Source organism: Pan troglodytes, chromosome 12 (assembly GCF_028858775.2).
Source record: "Pan troglodytes isolate AG18354 chromosome 12, NHGRI_mPanTro3-v2.0_pri, whole genome shotgun sequence".
NCBI classification, from domain to species: Eukaryota; Metazoa; Chordata; class Mammalia; order Primates; family Hominidae; genus Pan; species Pan troglodytes.
The window spans coordinates 97,211,803-97,232,168 of record NC_072410.2 but is presented as its reverse complement, the minus strand read 5'-3'; the positions used below and the strand labels follow the sequence as shown (position 1 = coordinate 97,232,168).

General features: G+C 41.4%; 1 protein-coding gene across 43 annotated transcripts in view; it reads right to left on the bottom strand.

Moving 5' to 3' along the window:
* Positions 1–20,366, bottom strand: part of DTNB (dystrobrevin beta) — a 296,524-nt gene that overhangs the window by 252,068 nt on the left and 24,090 nt on the right. For all 43 annotated transcript variants that reach the window (XM_016948165.3, XM_016948172.3, XM_016948177.3 and 40 more), the window contains exon 3: positions 8,135–8,215. In XM_016948165.3, coding sequence (XP_016803654.1) covers positions 8,135–8,215 — 81 coding nt within the window. The remainder of the gene's footprint in view (positions 1–8,134; positions 8,216–20,366) is intronic.

Here is a 20,366-nt window from a genome sequence, read left to right as displayed (position 1 = left end):
ATTTATCTACTGCATATTTCCTCCATTATTTAAGAGGCTGACTTTCTTTTAAATTTCATTTCCAGTAATAAAGTAGGCGCGGTAGCTGGGTCTACACTCTTCTTGAAAACGACAAAAATTCCTGGATGGAATATAAAAACTTCTTAAGTGCACAAAAAAAGTAAACAATACTCAACTACACAGAAAAGAGACATTTCCTTGAAAGAAAAATAATTAAGAATGATGCCTGACTTCAAGCAACAAAGGAAGCAGAAGACTGCAAAATAATTTTAATGTGTTGAAAAGAAATCAAAACCACCAACAAAATTCTACACCTAGTATAAAAAAACTTTCAAGAAAAAAGGTTCAATAAAGACATTTTCAAGTAAAGGAAATCTGAAAGTATACTTTCCAACGCTGAAAAACTAGGGGAAGAACTGAAATTAGGAAAACACAACTATTCAAAAGAAGGCAAGAAACACAGAACAAGCAGCAAAAATAGCACAAGAAAATATGGCTGGTGCGGACCCAAATATGTCAGTTAACTGCAGTGACTATAAACACACTAACGTACCACTTACAAGACAAAGACTGACAAATTCACAATTTTTTAAATAACCAAATTATATGCTGTTTGTAAGGGATATGTCTAAAACATAAGGACATAAAAAAGATTTAAATATAAGTGGATGACAATTTCCAACCAAAACAAAGGTGATGTAACTTTATTTGTAACAGGAAAAAAAGGGGGGGGGCGGAGCTTGGAAAACCATATGATCAACTCAATAGACATAGAAGTAGCATTTGGAAAAATCAAATACCCTTTCATAATAAAAACACAACAAACCAAAAACAGAAGAAAACTTCCTCAACCTGATAAAGGGCATCTACAACAAATCCCAATGCCAACATCATACTTAATCGGGGAAGACTGAAAGCTCTCCCCTCAAGATCAGGAACAAGACACTTCAAGTACAGGCAGCAAAAAAGAGATACGCTGCATTTTATTTAAATTTTAAAAGTCTGTGTTTCAAAGGATACTATCAAGAAAGTGAAAAGGCAACCCAAAGAATGGAAAAAAATATTTGTAAACCATGCATCCATTAAGGGTCTGGGATCCAGACACATAAAAACCCTTACAATTCAACAATTAAAAAAAGATAACCCAATTTAAAAATGGGCAAATAATTTAAATAGACATTTATCCAAAGAAGATATACAAATGGCCAACAAGCACATGAAAAGATGCTCAACATCATTAGTCATTAGGGAAATGCAAAAGAAAACTACGATAACATACCACTTCACACCAGCCAGAATAGCTAGACTTTTTATTTAAATGGAAAACAAGGGTCAGCGAGGATGTAGAGAAGTTGAAATTCTCATAAACTGCTGGTGCAAATGCAAAATCATGCAGCTGCTTTGGAAAACAATTTAGGAGTTCCTTAAGAAGTTACACACAGTTTCCATACAACCCAGCAATTCCACTCCTACAGAATTGAAAACATATGTCTACACAAAATCTTGTACAAATGTTCATAGGTGCATTATTCATAAAAGCCAAAAGTGAAAACAACCCAAATGTCCATCAATATAGATACACGGATAAATAAAATGTGGCATATGCATACAATGGAATACTATTTGACCAAAAAAAGGGATGAAGTGACCAGTGGCTCATGCCTGTAATCCCAGCACTTTGGGAGGCCGAGGTGGGTGGATCACTTGAGGTTGGGAGTTCGAGACCAGCCTGGCCAACATGGAGAAACCCCATCTCTACTAAAAATACAAAATTAGCCAGGTGTGGTGGCACACGCCTGTAATCCCAGCTACTCAGGAGGCTGAGGCAGGAAAATCGCTTAAACCTGGGAGGCGGAGCCTGCAGTGAGCCAAGATTACGCCACTGCACTCCAGCCTGGGCAACAAGAGTGAAACTCCGTCCCAAAAAAAAAAAAAAAAAAAAAAAAAGGGATGAAGTACTGATGCATTCTGCAATATGGATAAACCCTTAAAACATTATTCTAAGTAAAAGATACCAGACAGTTAAAAATAAAAGATACCAAATATTCTAAGGTTCTATTTATATGAAATGTCCACATAGGCAAATCCATTAAAAAAAAGTATATTAGTAGCTGCCAGAGCTGGGAGATGAAGGGAATGTGGAGTGACTGTTAATGGGTATGCGGTTTGTTTCTGGGGTGATGAAGATGTTCTAGAATTAGATAATGATGATGGTTGTACAACTTTGTGGATATACTAAAAATCAGTGAAAAGACTGTACACTCTAAAAGGGTGAATTTTATAGTATATGAATTTTATGTAATTTTTAATGGTGGGACAAAACATATTGTTAAAGAGGGTCAGCGAATAATGATAAAAGTTTTAATTCATAAGAAAGATATCAGAGGCTTGGTGCAGCTGCTCATGTCTGTAATCCCACTCCCGGCTTAGCTTGAAGCCAGGAGTTCATGACCAGCCTGGAGAACATAGTGGAATCCCATCTCCACAAAAAAATTTTTTTAATTAGCTAGGCATAGTGACACATCCCTGTAGTCTTAGCTACTGGGGAGGCTACAGCAGGAGGATTGCCTAAGCCCAGGAGTTCAAGGCTGCATTTAGCTATGATTGTGTCACTGCACTTCAACCTGAGTGACGAAGTGAGACCCTGTGGTCAAAAAAAAAAAAAAAGAAAGAAAAAAGAAAATAAAGAAAGATATAGGAACTTTACATTTATTTACATCTAACAGAATAGTCTCAAAACATATAAAACAAAAATAAACATAACCTCAAAGGGACACAAAGGAATTCAGAAGCTTAGTGGGGGATATTAACTCACCTCTCTTAATAAGCGATAGTGCAAATACACACTCAAAAAGTACAGATACAGACAATTAAACTTCACAACTAACAAAGTAGGCATAATGAGCACTATATAAAGTACAGCCTCCACTGATGAGAGAATATGCTTTATTTTCAAGTACGCAAAGATACATATAAAAATTGACCACATCCTTGGCCAGGCACAGTGGCTCAAGCCTGTAATCCCAGCACTTTGGGAGGCCGAGGTGGGTGGATCACTTGAGGTCAGGAGTTCAAGACCAGCCTGGCCAACATGGTGAAACCCCATCTCTACTAAAAATACAAAAATTAGCCAGGTGTGGTGGCTCATGCCTCTAATCACAACTACTCGGGAGGCCAAAACAGGAGAATCGCTTGAACCTGGGAGGCGAAGTGCAGTAAGCTGAGATCTCAGCCCTGCACTCCAGCCTGGGCCACAGAACGCGACTCTGTCTCAAAAAAAAAAAAAAAAGAAATTGACCATATCCTGAGCCATAAAGCAAATCTCAATAAATGTTAAAGGATTAAAATCATATGAACCATGCTCTCTGATCAAAATGAAATTAAGTTAGAAATCATAATCAAAAGACAACTTTTAAAGGAAACCTTATTTTTAGAAATGAAGAAATACACTATCAGGAAACTTTCTTAATCTGATTAAGGTTGTCATGGTTTGAATATTTGTCCTCTGCAAAAATGATGTTGAAATGTAATCTAATCCCCAGTGTGGCAGTACTGAGAGGTGGGCTTTAAGAGGTGATTGAGTCATGAGGGCTCTGCCTTCATCCACCCATGGATTAACGGACTAATTAATGAGTTATCATGGGAGCAGGACTGGTGGCTTTATAAAAAGAGGAAGAGAGACCTGCACTAGCACACTCAGCCTCCTCACCATGGGATGGTATGCATGGCCTCCAGACTCTGCAGAGAGTCCCCAGCAGCAAGATGGTTTTCAACATATATGGCCCCCCAATCGCAGACTTCCCAGCCTCCGTATCTGTACAAAATAAATTCCTTTCTTTTTAAATCACCCAGTTTCAGGTACTCTATTATAAGCAACAGAAAACAGGCTAAGACAAATGTTATCTACAAAGGACTTGCCACAAACATATTACTTAATAGTAAAATGAAAGGTTTTGCTCTGATAATGGGAATGAGATAAAAAATGCCCACTATCATCATTTCTGTTGTACTTGAGGCCAAACCAATATAAATATTCAGATAAAGAAATAATCAGTGTATTGGAAATGAGTAACTGAAACTGTCATTATTCAGAAATAACAAAACTATGTACATAGAAATCAAAGATTCTACAGATAAATTAATATGAGTCAAGAACAATTGCTAGAAATAAGATCAAGATCACTGTATTTCTATACATCAGTAACATAACAATGAAATTTTAAAATAATAGTATCATGTCACTGAAGACCTAGGAATAAATCCAATGAAGAGGCTGGGAGTGGTGGCTCACATCTGTAATCCCAGCACTTTGGGAGGCCAAGACAGGTGGAACACTTGAGGCCAGGAGTTAGAGACCAGCCTGGACAACACGGCGAAACTGTCTCTACTAAAAATACAAAAGTTAGCTGGGTATGGTGGCGGGCGCCTGTAGTTCCAGCTACTGGGGAAGCTGGGGCAGGAGAATCGAACCTAGGAGGCGGAGGTTGCAGTGAGCCAAGATTGCGCCACTGCACTCCAGCCTGAGCCATAGAGCGACTCTGATTCAAAACATAAATAAATAAAAATTTAAAAAATAAAAAACAAATCCAATGAAGGATGTGCAACATCTCTACAAAGAAATTAAAGACCTAAATAGTTCTAGGGATGAACATATACCACGTTCACAGGAGGAAATCTCAACATTGGCAATATGTCAATTCTCCCCAACTTGATTTACAGATTCAAAAGAATCCCAATCAAAATCTCTGGAGGACTGTACAGTAAAAGAGGAATTTTACTGTGTGTAAATTATACTTGAAAAAAGAAATGAATAAAAAAAACACAGGAGAGTTGTTTTGTTGGTTTTAGTAGAAATTGGCAAGCAGATTCTAAAGTTTATATGAAAATGAATGTTAAAAAGACAAGACTGTCCCAGAGAATCTTAAAAAGAAAAACAGAGCAAAGTAGGAAGACTTGCCTTGCCTGACATCTAGATTTACTAAATTCTAATAGTGGTTACTGCTATAAGAAAGTGCAGTATTAGAACAGTCTGGTATTGGTAGAAGGATAGACAAACAGACCAGGGGAACACAAGAGGGTCAAAAAGCAGACCTTCTCATATATGGACACTGCCATGAACATTCTTGTACAGATTCATGAATATGTTCATATTCAATGAATGAATATGGGAAGACTCTTTAGCAGTAAAGAAAATGGTTTATTTTCTTCTGTTTATTGACTGTTTAGTGACCCTTTCAATAAAAAGTGAAGGAACAATTGAAAATACATATGGAAAAACTTGTACAGATTCATGAATATATTCATATTCAATGAATAAGCATGAGAAGACTCTTCAGCATTGAAGAAAATTATTTTCTTCTGTTTATTGACCCTTTCAACAAAAAGTAAAGGAACAACTGAACATACATATGGAAAAACTTGAAAACTGACTACTACTTACCTGTACATTCTCAAAATTTTTTTCAGATCAACTCTAGAATCCTACGTGAAAGGTAACAAAATAAAACCTTTAGAACAATGCATCTTTTACTTTATATTACTAATGCCACTAGCCTAGTCAGGCTCTCAACACTCCACACGTAGACTACTGTTTCCCAAGAATAATTATGGGAGGAATTATAAAAACGAGAGTTGCTCTAAGGCAGTGGTTTTCGAACTTTTTGACCACGAGCACAGAAATATATTTAAATAATGACATACACACATATACACACAAACACATACATATATCTAGATATATAAATATATTTAAATCATCACAGAAATATATTTAAATCATCATGTACACACACAAACACATAGATACATCCAGAGATCAGAACACATTTAGCCTTACCACATAAGTTGCATTCTAATATTTTATTTTTCTTCCTTTTTTTTCTATTATATGTTTTTAATTCTCGCTACAGCCCATCAAAATGATTTCATGAAGCATTAATGGGTAACAACCCATAATGTAAAAAATAATGCTTTGAGAAACCACTGGAGAAAGAAACATCACTTCGATCTAGGATGGCATGATAAACTCTTGGGAAAGAATGTTAAGTTAAGATTTGTGAGTAAGACTTAAAGTAGGGTAGAATTTATCAGCTGTAACGTGATTTGCCCAAGATTATTTGTTTATAATAAATGGCAAAACCAGGTCTAACAGAGCCCTCAGAAATAATAGCACACATCTACAACCATCTGATCTTTGACAAACCTGACGAAAACAAGAAATGGGGAAAGGATTCCCTATTTAATAAATGGTGCTGGGAAAACTGGTTAGCCATACGTCAAAAGCTGAAACTGGATCCCTTCCTTACACCTTATACAACAATTAATTCAAGATGGATTAAAGACTTACATGTTAGATCTAAAACCATAAAAATCCTAGAAGAAAACCTAGGCAATACCATTCAGGACATAGGCATGGGCAAGGACTTCATGTCTAAAACACCAAAAGCAACGGCAACAAAAGCCAAAATTGACAAATGGGATCTAATTAAACTAAAGAGCTTCTGCACAGCAAAAGAAACTACCATCAGAGTGAACAGGCAACCTACAGAATGGGAGAAAATTTTTGCCATCTACCCATCTGACAAAGGGCTAATATCCAGAATCTACAAAGAACTTAAACAAATTTACAAGAAAAAATCAAACAACCCCATCAAAAAGTGGGCAAAGGATATGAACAGACACTTCTCAAAAGAAAACATTTATGCAGCCAACAGACACATGAAAAAATGCTCATCATCACTGGCCATGAGAGAAATGCAAATCAAAACCACAATGAGATACCATCTCATGCCAGTTAGAATGGCAATCATTAAAAAGTCAGGAAACAACAGGTGCTGGAGAGGATGTGGAGAAATAGGAACACTTTTACACTGCTGGTGGGACTGTAAACTAGTTCAACCATTGTGGAAGACAGTGTGGCGATTCCTCAAGGATCTAGAACTAGAAATACCATTTGACCCAGCAATCCCATTACTGGGTATGTACCCAAAGGATTATAAATCATGCTGCTATAAAGACACATGCACACGTATGTTTATTGCAGCACTATTCACAATAGCAAAGACTTGGAACCAACTCAAATGCCCATCAATGATAGACTGGATTAAGAAAATGTGGCACATATACACCATGGAATACTATGCAGCCATAAAAAAGGATGAGTTCATGTCCTTTGTAGGGACATGGATGAAGCTGGAAGTCATCATTCTCAGCAAACTATCGCAAGGACAGAAAAGCGAACACCACATGTTCTCACTAATAGGTGGGAATTGAACAATGAGAACACTTGGACACAGGAAGGGGAATATCACACACCGGGGCCTGTCATGGGATGGGGGGAGGGGGAGGGATAGCATTAGGAGATATACCTAATGTAAATGACGAGTTAATGGATGCAGCACACCAACATGGCACATGTATACATATGTAACAAACCTGCACGTTGTGCACATGTACCCTAGAACTTAAAGTATAATAAAAAATAAATAAATAAATAAAAACTAAAACCAAGGTTTTTCAATTCTAAGGTTAATGTTCTTTCCATTGTATAAAACACTTTTTCCACTGATACACACAAACACGAGAAAAGTACAATAATTCTGTCATGAGCTAGTTCATCTTCGTGGAAATAAAGAGAAGAAAGATTAAGTATATATACACACAGACATACATATACGTATATACAGACACACACACACTTTATTTTATAATCCACATGGTAGCAATTATTTATAGAAAAGGTTGATTCATGTTACATTAAGCTTAATGAAGAAAATCAATTCCAATTATACCTTTATCAAAAACATTGTTTTTCTTTTCCTCCAGCAGCTGATAAATTGTATTAATTTTACATAAAGCATTTCCTTAATAAAAGTGACAGAGAAATCCATTCTCCCATTTAAAGAACATTAATACTACAACAGCCTCAAAACTAGTTACATGACTGAGTTTGTTAAACATTTTGAAGGACAAAGAAGTAAAATGACAAGTTCTTCCATTACAAAGCTTACATACTAATAAATACTTAAGACAAAATAATTCAATTAACATTACAATACAACTAAAAGATGTTAAAGTCTTTTCTAATATTGAGAACTCTATCCAGCTATCACAGAAATGAGTAGAAATGACTCACGGTTGCATCGTTTTTGTACAAATCGTAATTTGCAGGCTGTTCTGTAAGTTGATAGTCGTATGACATCAAAATTCTGAGCACCTGAAAAAAGGCAAACAGAAATGCTCAACTAGATTTATCATTTAGTTTCCAAACGCTAGGAAGTGACTCCATTCTATTGTATTGCCATAGTATACCAGTCAGCTAGGACTTCTTAAAAACGGTGGGTCAATTAAAACAACAACAGGGGAGAAAAGGATAGGAAACACGTGCATCTCCAGTACGTGCAGGAACTCTGCTAGTCTAGCTCCTGATATCCTGTCTGCTCATCGGAGAAAACTCCACGGGGAGGAACACTTATGAGGTGAGTGAGTGAACTATATGATTAGGAAAGGGGAGTAGGGCAGCATCGTGAGAAAGACCCAAGCCCCCTCTCCCTCTCCCTCTCCCCATGGTCTCCCTCTCCCCATGGTCTCCCTCTCATGCCGAGCCAAAGCTGGACTGTACTGCTGCCATCTCGGCTCACTGCAGCCTCCCTGCCTGATTCTCCTGCCTCAGCCTGCGGAGGGCGCGCGCCGCCACGCCTGACTGGTTTTCGTATTTTTTTGGTAGAGACAGGGTTTCGCTGTGTTGGCCGGGCTGGTCTCCAGCTCCTAACCGCGAGTGATCCACCAGCCTCGGCCTCCCGAGGTGCCCGGATTGCAGACGGAGTCTGGTTCACTCAGTGCTCAATGGCGCCCAGGCTGGAGTGCAGTGGCGTGATCTCGGCTCGCTACAACCTCCACCTCCCAGCCGCCTGCCTTGGCCTCCCAAAGTGCTGAGATTGCAGCCTCTGCCCGGCCGCCACCCCGTCTGGGAAGTGAGGAGCCTCTCTGCCTGGCCGCCCATCGTCTGGGATATGAGGAGCCCCTCTGCCTGGCTGCCCGGTCTGGAAAGTGAGGAGCGTCTCTGCCCAGCCGCCATCCCATCTGGGAAGTGAGGAGCGCCTCTTCCGGCCGCCATCACATCTAGGAAGTGAGGAGCGTCTCTGCCCGGCCGCCCATCGTCTGGGATGTGGGGAGCGCCTCTGCCCCGCCGCCCCATCTGGGATGTGAGGAGCGCCTCTGCCCGGCCGCCACCCCGTCTGGGAGGTGAGGAGCGTCTCTGCCCGGCTGCCCCGTCTGAGAAGTGAGGAGCCCCTCCGCCCGGCAGCCGCCCCGTCTGAGAAGTGAGGAGCCTCTCCGCCCGGCAGCCACCCCGTCTGGGAAGTGAGGAGCGTCTCCGCCCGGCAGCCACCCCATCCGGGAGGGAGGTGGGGGGGGTCAGCCCCCCGCCAGGCCAGCCGCCCCGTCCGGGAGGGAGGTGGGGGCGTCAGCCCCCCGCCCGGCCAGCCGCCCCATCCGGGAGGGAGGTGGGGGGGTCAGCCCCCCACCCGGCCAGCCACCCCGTCTGGGAGGTGAGGGGCGCCTCTGCCCGGCCGCCCCTACTGGGAAGTGAGGAGCCCCTCTGCCTGGCCAGCCGCCCCGTCCGGGAGGGAGGTGGGGGGGTCAGCCCCCCGCCCGGCCAACCGCCCCGTCCGGCCAGCCGCCCCGTCCGGGAGGTGAGGGGCGCCTCTGCCCGGCCGCCCCTACTGGGAAGTGAGGAGCCCCTCTGCCCGGCCACCACCCCGTCTGGGAGGTGTGCCCAACAGCTCATTGAGAACGGGCCAGGATGACAATGGCAGCTTTGTCGAATAGAAAGGGGGGAAAGGTGGGGAAAAGATTGAGAAATCGGATGGTTGCCGTGTCTGTGTAGAAAGAAGTAGACATGGGAGACTTTTCATTTTGTTCTGTACTAAGAAAAATTCTTCTGCCTTGGGATCCTGTTGATCTGTGACCTTACCCCCAACCCGGTGCTCTCTGAAACATGTGCTGTGTCCACTCAGGGTTAAATGGATTAAGGGCGGTGCAAGATGTGCTTTGTTAATCAGATGCTTGAAGGCAGCATGCTCATTAAGAGTCATCACCACTCCCTAATCTCAAGTACCCAGGGACACAAAAGCTGCGGAAGGCCGCAGGGTCCTCTGCCTAGGAAAACCAGAGACCTTTGTTCACTTGTTTATCTGCTGACCTTCCCTCCACTATTGTCCTATGACCCTGCCAAATCCCCCTCTGTGAGAAACACCCAAGAATGATCAATAAAAAAAATAAATTAATTAATTAATTAAAAAAAAAAAAAAAGAAAGACCCAAGCCTAGAGTCAGAAAAGCTGCATTCCTGTCCCAGCCTGACCAACCACAGAATACGACTGTGGCCATGCCCCGTGACTGTGGCCATGCGGCGTGCCTCTGCACATAAGTGTCCTCATTTGGGAAATGAGGGAACGGACCGGTTGCCTGAAAGGTCCCCTTCCAGTCTGTGGCAGCCTGTATTTTCCAAAAAAAAAAAAAAAGCCACAACAATATTTTCAGAACAGTCTTTTATGTACTTCTAGTATGTTGTCCCTCTCCATCAAGGTCTAGAGATTCTTTCCTTCCATGTGAATCTGACCAGGACACTGTGACCGCCTCGCTGCACAGAATGCGGCAGAAGTACAGTGCGGGACTTCTGGAGATAGATGATAACAGACAGCATAGCTTGCTCTGCTCTTGCTCTTCCGGGATGCTTGTGCTGGGAGCCCAGATGCCATACCGTGAGAAAGCCCAGACTGATGTGGAGAGGCCACAGTGAGAGGATCATACGAAGAAGAACTGAGTCCACCAACCAAACCAGCATCGACTGCCAAACGCGCAGGCGAGCGAGCCTTCAAATGATTCAAGCCCTGAGCCTTTTGAGTCTTCTTCTGAGACCTCAGGCATCATGAAGCAAAGTCAAGATGTCAGCACTGAATGCTGTTCTGAGTCTAGACCCACAAAATGCATAAATAGAATGACTGTTTGAGGGGTAAGCGATATATGGCCAGAGTAACTAGAACAAAGCCTAAAATTATACATGAGTCTATAAATCACATTTTGTTCTCATTTTAATGGCTGCAAATGAAGTCTCCTTGAATTTTAAGGCCACTTTAGATAGGATTGGCCCCCAATGTGAGATTTATTTCACCTACCCTTCCTTTATAAAATTTGGCAGCAAGTTTTGACTCAATAAGGGGACAGAGAACTGGCACAAATTATCTTGTATCAGTATTTATAGGCATCTCTCATTTGTCTTCATTACACGGTATGGAGGCGGGGGGTGGAGGGGGTTAAAGGAAGGATTTTTCCAGGTTTTTGGTTTTTGTATACTGAACAAAAAGTGAAGGTTTATCTTAGTCTGACTTCAATCAACCTTCCTCCTGATGTCATGATAAAAATTACTTCCTCAGGTGATACCTGGTTCTCACAAAATATTTATCCCTCTCTCTATATATATTATACAGTCCCATTTTCTCTTTTTAAATATAAAAGCTTTATTAAAATATAATTCAAAGTCCAGATGCAGTAGCTCACACCTGTAATCTCAGTACTTTGGGGGGCTGAGGTAGGAGGATCAGTTGAGCCCAGCAGTTTAAAACCAGCCTTTTTTTGGCCAGGCGCGGTGGCTCATGCCTGTAATCCCAGCACTTTGGGAGGCTGAGGCGGGCGGATCACAAGGTCAGGAGATCAAGACCATCCTGGCTAACATGGTGAAACCCCGTCTCTACTAAAAATACAAAAAATTAGCCGGGTGAGGTGGTGGGCGCCTGTAGTCCCAGCTACTCGGGAGGCTGAGGCAGGAGAATGGCATGAACCCGGGAGGCGGAGCTTGCAGTGAGCCAAGATTTGGGTACCGCAAAAGATGAAATACAGCAAGTATCACAAAAGTCCAAAGATAACTATAATACTTTCGGAAAATGATAAGCTCCATACGTTCCAGCCAAGTTTGCCAGAGATCTCTACACTGAAGTTTCAGGTACAATCATGAATCAAGGGTCACTCTGCTTTCCTTTGCCATTGTTCCTTATGAACGTGCATCACCATAAAGCCCAGTGGAAAAAGGGTACAGAGATTAGTAGGATGGCACACAATTCAGAAACTCTAGGGAGCCATGCCACAACAGCATTTTAGAAATCTAATAACACTCCAAATCCCAAAATAATTTGTAAAGAGTTAGATGCAAACAATAGCCTTAGAATCTTATTAAAATCATATTGTGCCAACATTCTACTAATCAGATTCTAAAACCTCCCATATGTCTGCCTTTTTCTGGAGCAATCATCTTTCCTGGTTTCTTAGAAGGAAAGTCCTCATCCATTACCTCAAAGGATATTTTATTTTATTTTATTTTTTGCCCAGGATGGTCTCAAACTCCTGAGCTCAAGTGACCCTCCCACTTCAGCATCCTGAATAGCTGGAATTACAGGCATAAACCCACCATGCCTGGCAACTACTCCTTGCAAAACTCCACAACTACTTCTAAATATTTCTTATTTGAGATATTGGCCCAAAGCTGATTCCCACTGACAGCTTCCTGTATTTCGTGTAACTGTGCTTTCGTGAAAAAGGATACAGTTCTACTCTGTTAACATGTTGAAGAAAAATGCAACCTCAGATGAGATTTTAGTGCACTGCAAACACCTTTGATTTCCAGACAAGGGAAGAGTTTTAGAAAAATGACAAATGTAGAAGCCAGATCAACTTCAAAGTCTTTTTTGTTTGTTTGTTTGGACGGAGTCTCGCTCTGTCACCCAGGCTGGAGTGCAGTAGCACGATCTCGGCTTACTGCAAGCTCCGCCTCCCGGGTTCATGCCATTCTCCTGCCTCAGCCTCCCAAGTAGCTGGGACAACAGGCACCCACAACCACGCCCAACTAATTTTTTGTATTTTTAGTAGAGACAGGGTTTCACCATGTTAGCCAGGATGATCTCGATCTCCTGACCTCATGATCCACCCGCCTCAGCCTCCCAAAGTGCTGGGATTACAGGCGTGAGCCACCACACCCAGCCCAAAGTCTTTTTATGAGTAAAAATATACAAATAATAAAAGTGAGATAAGTAACAGCCAATTTGGCATGCCTGTGCACGTGTGTGTGTATATGTGTATGCGTGTGTGTTGATAGGAGAAGGCAGGATATGAAGGTAAATCTTCTAACTCCAATCACAGTGAAGATCATATGATTCCAGGGGTTAATTAGTATCATCTGATCATAAGCATTGCCTGGCACTATGCTCAATGTATAAAATCCCAGGTCCCACTGCAGATCAACTTCCTGAAACAAAATCTCCAGTGAGAAACCCTGGGACACTATTTTTTTTTTTTAGACAGGGTCTCACTATGTTGCCCAGGCTGGAGTGCAGTGGTGCAATCTCGGTTCACTGCAGCCTTGCCCTCTCGGGCTCAAGTGATTCACCTCAGCCTCCTGAGTAGCTGGGACCACAGGTGTGTGCCACCACACCCAGCTAATTTTTTGTATTTTTTACAGAGATGGGGTTTCACTATGTTGCCCAGGCTGGTCTTGAAATCCTGAGCTCAATGGATTTGCCTCCCTTGCCCTTCCAAAGTGCTGAGATTATAGGCATGAGCCACCATGCCTGGCCTGGAATCTTCATTTTTAACAAGTGCCCCAGTAGAGTGTTTTTGGGTTTTGTTTTTGTTTTGAGATAGTCTCGCTCTGTCACCCAGGCTGGAGTGCAGTGGCGCGATCTCGACTCACTGCAACTTCTGCCTCCCAGGTTCAAGCAATTCTCCTGCCTCAGCCTCCTGAGTAGCTGGGACTACAGGCATGTGCCACCATGCCTGACTAATTTTGTATTTTTAGTAGAGATGGGGTTTCACCATGTTGGTCAGGCCGGTCTCAAACTCCTGACCTCAAGCAATCATGCCCACCTCAGCCTCGCAAAGTGCTGGGATTACAGGTGTGAGCCACCGCGCCCGGCCCCAATAGAGTTTTATAATCAAATTAGGTTCAAGAAACACAACACAGTACTACCCAGCTCAACTAAAAGGTATGGCTCAGGCACACTCTTCAAATTTCACCTCACACCCAACTCCAATCAGTCTGGACTGCACGGAATCACCCAATTGCACCCAGTCCTCTCATCTCGGGGCCTTCACAAGTGCTACCGCCCCAGCACTTCCTTCACCTCCTCAGACCAACTCATCCTGGGCATGGCTTCTCCCAGATCCCTCCTAAACCCCAGTGCTTCCCCCATGTGGCTCCTACTGCACTGTCATTTCCAGGAAACGAAGTTACATGAAGGCAAAGACCATTTGTTGTTGTTTCTGTTCACTGTTCAGTGCTAACTAGAACACAATAAAACTAGCACCTGAAATAGTTATCGAGTGAATAAACGCGTTAAAATTGAGAAGTTGTGTTGCTAGTGCAAAAAACTCTGATCTACTTTCTCCTAAAAACATACAAAATCAAAAAGTTAGACGAACTGTAGATACAATTTTGGACATTAGCAAAGAAAAGCTGACAGAGGAGGACAATCAAAGTAGAGGGGAAGCCACCTCCTTTTAGTATTCTGTGTATTACACGTCCATGCTTTTAGTATTATTCAAGTAGGGCAGAGGACTCCACACTGCGTTCCAGAAAGCCATGGGTTTTGAGGGAGGTGCTCAGCCAATCTGTCAGAGGTATTTGAACCAGAGCAACCCCACCCTACCTAGGGGCTTGGTAAAATGAGGCCGAGACGAACTGGGCTGCATTCCTAGACAGTTAAGGCATTGTAAGTCACAGGATGAGATAGGAGGTCAGCCCAAGATACAGGTCATAAAGACCTTGCTGATAAAACGGGTTGCAGTAAAGAAGCCGGCTAAAACCCACCAAAACCAAGATGGTGACAAGAGTAACCTCTGGTGGTCCTCACTGCTATACTCCCACCAGGGCCATGACAGTTTACAGATGCCATGACAACATCAGGAAGTTACCCTAGATGGTCTAAAAAGGGGAGGCATGAATAATCCACCTCTTGTTTAGCATATCATTAAGAAATAACCATAAAAATGGGCAACCAGCAGCCCTTGGGGCTACTCTGTCTATGGAGTAGCCATTCTTTTATTCCTCTACTTTCTTAATAAACTTGCTTTCACTTTACGGACGCACTGAGAATTCTTTCTTGCGTGAGATCCAAGAACCCTCTCTTGGGATCTGGATCGGGACCCCTTTCCTATAACAAACCCATGGAAGATACAGGAAGTAAGTGTATTTTGTTTAAAATGCAATGCAAATGGGGAGAGGAGGAAAAAAAGGAAGAAGGGAGAAGAGATTATAGAGCTAGAAGATGTAAGCGTAATATAATTCTAAATTGTCTGAAATTTTTCACAACCATTTATGATTGAAAAAATGTTTGGCTGGGTGTGGTTGTTCATGCCTGTAATCCCAGCACTTTGGGAGCCCAAGGCAGCTGAATCACCTGATCAGGAGTTTGAGACAGCCTGGCCAACATGGTGAAACCCTATCCCTACTAAAAATACAAAAATTAGCTGGGCATGGTGGTGAGCACCTGAAATCCCAGCTACTCCAGAGGCTGAGACAGGATAATGACTTGAACCCTGGAGGCGAAGGTGGAAGCTTCAGTGGGCCGAGATTGTGCCACTGCACTCCAGCCTGGGTGACAAAGCGAGATTCTGCATCAAAAATAAAAAAATGAGAAATAAGAAATTTTTCAACAGATTATTAGTCCAAATAACTAACACAAATGACTTCCTTATCTTTTTCTTTGCAATAAGAATAAAAACCCTGGGGAACAGAGATGAGGCCAGAGGTCCCACCAGAGAGGAAGATACAAATACAGCCAAGACCACTGAATACTGTAAGGATGACTCTCTCAGTGGGTGAACTAGGAAAAGAAGAGAAAGCATCCCACAAAGGGAAATGCTGGGGACACAAGCCTTTGTCCACCTTGATTTAGACTTACATTTATCTGAATTTAACAAAAATAAGAATAATAGCAAGCAAAGAAAGTGGTAACTAAATGGCTGGGTGCAGTGGCTCATGCCTGTAATCCCAGCACGTTGGGAGGCTGAGGCAGGCAGATTACTTGAGTTCAGGAGTTTGAAACCTGGCTGGCCAACTGGGCAAAACCCCGTCACTACTAGAATTTCAAAAATTAGCTGGGTGTGGTGGTGCACGCCTGTAATCCCAGCTACTTGAGAGAGTGAGGCATGAGAACTGCTTGAGCTGAGATTGAGCCATTGCACTCCAGCCTGGGTGACAGAGCAAGACTCCATCACAAAAAAAAAAGAAAAAAGGAAGTAATAACTAAATGGATTGGATTACAAAAAATAATAACAAAATCTAATCTGTGGGGTAAAAAAGAGATTTTTTTTTTAACAGGGTCTCACTCACCCAGGCATTGAAGTGCAGTTTCACAATCTCAGCTCACTGTAACGTTGACTTCCCAGGCTCAAGCAATCCTTCCACCTCTCAGCCTCCTTAGTAGCTGGGACTACAAAAACATGCCACCACACCTGGCTAATTTTTGTATTTTTCTAGAGACAAGGTTTCGCCATGTTGCCCAGGCTGGTCTCAAACTCCTAGGCTCAAGCAATCCACCTGCCTCAGCCTCCCAAAGTGCTGGAATTACAGGCATGAGCCACTGCACCTGGTCCTTAAAAAAAGATAATACTAAAAACGGTATAAATTTCATTAAGGGGGTACCCTAAAATATTCCAATACCCTCATATTTGAAAAAAGTTACAAATATTGATAAGCTATATTTTAATTGATGTTAATATTTCTAGGGTAAAGAAAAGAAAAATATACAACTCACAACCAAGTAGAGGGAAACAATGGGATGGAAGGAAGAAAGCAAGCTCAGTTCCTCTAAGAAGGGGAAAGAAAGGACAAAATTGAAGCACAAAATATGATGGAAATGTAAACCAAAAATAACTCTAAGGCCCCCCAACCATCTGAATGGACTTCCTTCTCAGCCAGGGCTCTTTTAAAATTTAACCTGAGAGACTGTTTCAGGCCATGATAGGAAGTTGGGATCAAACATGCCTCACCGTACCTCTCGGGCATTAATAACAACACAGACTTTAAGCCTAATAAGAAACATATTGGCCAGGCATGGTGGCTCACACCTGTAATCCCAGCACTTTGGGAGGTCGAGGTGGGCGGATCACCTGAGGTCAGGAGTTTGAGACCAGCCTGACCAACATGGTGAAACCCCATCTCTACTAAAAATAGAAAAATTAGCCAGGCGTAGTGGCAGGCGCCTGTAATCCCAGCTACTTGGGAGGCTGAGACAGGAGAATCACTTGAACCGGGGAGGCGGAGATTGCAGTGAGCCGAGATCACGCCATTGCACTCCAGCCTGGGCGACAGACTGAGACTCCATCTCAAAAAAAAAAGATACGAGAAACTTATTACAACCTATTCTCTCTGCAGCCTGCTACCTGGAGGCTTCATCTATATGAGAAAACGCTAGTCTCCATAACCTCTTATTGCAACCCAGACATTCCTTTCTATTGATCCCAGGTCTTTGGATAAACTCAACCAATTTTTAACCAGAATACTTTTACATCTACCTATAAGCTAGAAGGCCCCCCACCTCATCCCTTCAAGTTGTTCTGCCTTTCTGGACCAAACCAATATGTTTCTTAAATGTATGTGATTTTAGTCTCATGCCTCCTTAAAATGTATAAAACCAAGCTGCATCCCGACCACCTTGGGCACATGTTCTCAGGACCTCCTGAGGGCTGTGTCACGGGCCATGGTCACTCATATTTAGCTTCGAATAAATCTCTTCAAATATTTTACAGAATTTGACTCTTTTTGTCAACAGAAAATATGAAATATATGTGTATTCATTAAAAAGGCTAGACAAAATAAACTCTTCAGTGACAAGGCAAAGACTGCCATATTAGTTTTTTTCTAAATATTCTAGCTTATGCTACTTACAAGAGACAAAAACATAACAATTAAGAAATTTAAGTAAAAGAATGAAAAGATACATACTGTACTAAGTATGCTAACTGAAAGAAAGCCAGCATTAGCTCTATCAATATGCTACAAAATAGACTTCAAAGCATCAAAAGCATTATTAGAAAAAGAGGGTAACTACACAATGACTTAGGATTCACTTTCCTAGATAGACATAACATTTTAAAGGTACATGCATCCAAGAATTAAAGTTCTAAAAGCTAACAGAAGTACAGGGAAAAAATTAATACTCTTGATCAAAGCAGAAATATTTAACATCTTTCAGTGATTAAGATCAAGCAATCAAATCACCAAGGACAAAAAAGACTTTAATGAAATATGCAAAAAGCTTGATCTAAATAATGCATAAATCATACACATTATTTTCAAGTACTCATGGAATATTTGGAAAAACACAAAACATAAATTAACAAATTCAAAGATTCTAGATCTTCTCACATTTCCTGACCCAAAACCCAATTAAGCTATACAGGTTTTTTTAACTAAAACATTTACTTTCAAATTTAAAAAGATACTCCAGCCAGGTGCGGTGGCCCACGCTTGTAATCCCAGCACTTTGGGAAGCCGAGGTGGGAGGATCGCTTGAGCCTTGGAGTTCAAGACCAGCCTGGGCAACAGAGCAATACCCTGTCTCTATCAATCAGCCAATCAACCAACCAACCGATCAATAAAAAGATATTTTTAAGTAATTAATAATAAAAATTAGAGGAAATAGAGAACTGATTATGAAAAATAGTAAATATCAGAACACTTGGGATGCAAAAAAAAAATCACAGGAAAGTTTATTCTTAAATGCTCACATAAGAAAAAAAAGGCTGAAAACAAATGGCCTTAGTAACCCAACATAAGTTGTTAGAAAAATAACAGAATTGCCTAAATAGGAAGAGGAAAACAAACAGCACAAATGAGGCAGAGAACAAAGATACACAAAGAGGACCAATAAAGCCAAAAGTCAGTCCAATAAAATTGGCAAACTTTAGAAAAGACAAAATAAAATCAGAATCTCTGAGCATGGAGGCCTGGTATCAAGCACTTTGTACAATCAACTGGAGAGCTTTCATTTTGGCACCAGAGTTGAGGATTACTCTTCTCACCTGTCACCTTTCATTTTTCTTGGTGATTTTATATCATGTAAGAATCATAAACTACCCATTTATTTCTATGTAATATATTCTATTCTTCTTTTAATAAATAGTTATCGAGGCACCATCATGATAAACAGATGTGATACTTATTCTCATATTGCTTAGAGTCTACAAGATAAAATATTAAGCAAAGAAAGAATAAACTAATTTCATCGCAGTGTTCATAACAGAAAATGTAAAACTACTGTCTAAAAACATAAAGGCTTAAGGATATTATATAAAGTCATAATAGTAAAGGTAACACAAGGTTGAAAAATACAAACTATGTAACAAACCTGCACATGTACCCCCTAAATCTAAAAGTTACAATTACTTTTTTAAAAAGAGCTCCAAAAGGAAATATTCTGAAAACTAAGGTTAAAAAAAAACTATTTAAATTATTAAATTATTATGACTGCTTTTATGCTACAATGGCAGAGTTGAGTAGTGTGACAAAGACCTCATCATACAGCCTGCAAATCCTAAAATATTTACTTTCTGGCTCTTTAAGAAAAAGATGGCTGGCCCCAGCACTATATTAACAGAGTAAAGAGGAAATACATTCATCTCAAGGGAAGCAGAAAACATCTGATAAAATTCAATATTCAGTTATGACTTAAGAAAATAATGATAATGATTCCTGGCAAATTAGGACATATCAATTCTTTCACCTTTATCTGGTTAACCTGTACCAATCATCACTCTTAACAGTGAAATATTAGAAATATAGAAAGAATAGAAATATTAGAAATATTCCCATGAAAATCAAAAACAAGACAAGGATGCCTGCTATCCTTCCTACCTTTTTTTTTTTTTTTTTTTTTTTGAGACGGAGCCTCGCTCTGTCGCCCAGGCTGGAGTGCAGTGGCGCGATCTTGGCTCACTGCCATCTCTGCCTCCCGGATTCACGCCATTCTCCTGCCTCAGCCTCCCGAGTAGCTGTGACTACAGGTGCCTGCCAGCACGCCCGGCTAATTTTTTTGTATTTTTAGTAGAGACGGGGTTTCACCATGTTAGCCAGGATGGTCTCAATCTCCTGATCTCACGACCCGCCCGCCTCGGCCTCCGAAAGTGCTGGCATTATAGGTGTGAGCCACCACACCCGGCCATCCTTCCTATTTTTCAATATAACCTCTGCGGCCCTAACCAGTACACTAGGTCAAGAAAAAGGTATAAGGATTACAATTACAAAAGGAAGAGTCAAAATTGTCTTTCTTTAAAAATGGTATAGTTACTGGCCAGGCACGGTAGTTCATACCTGTA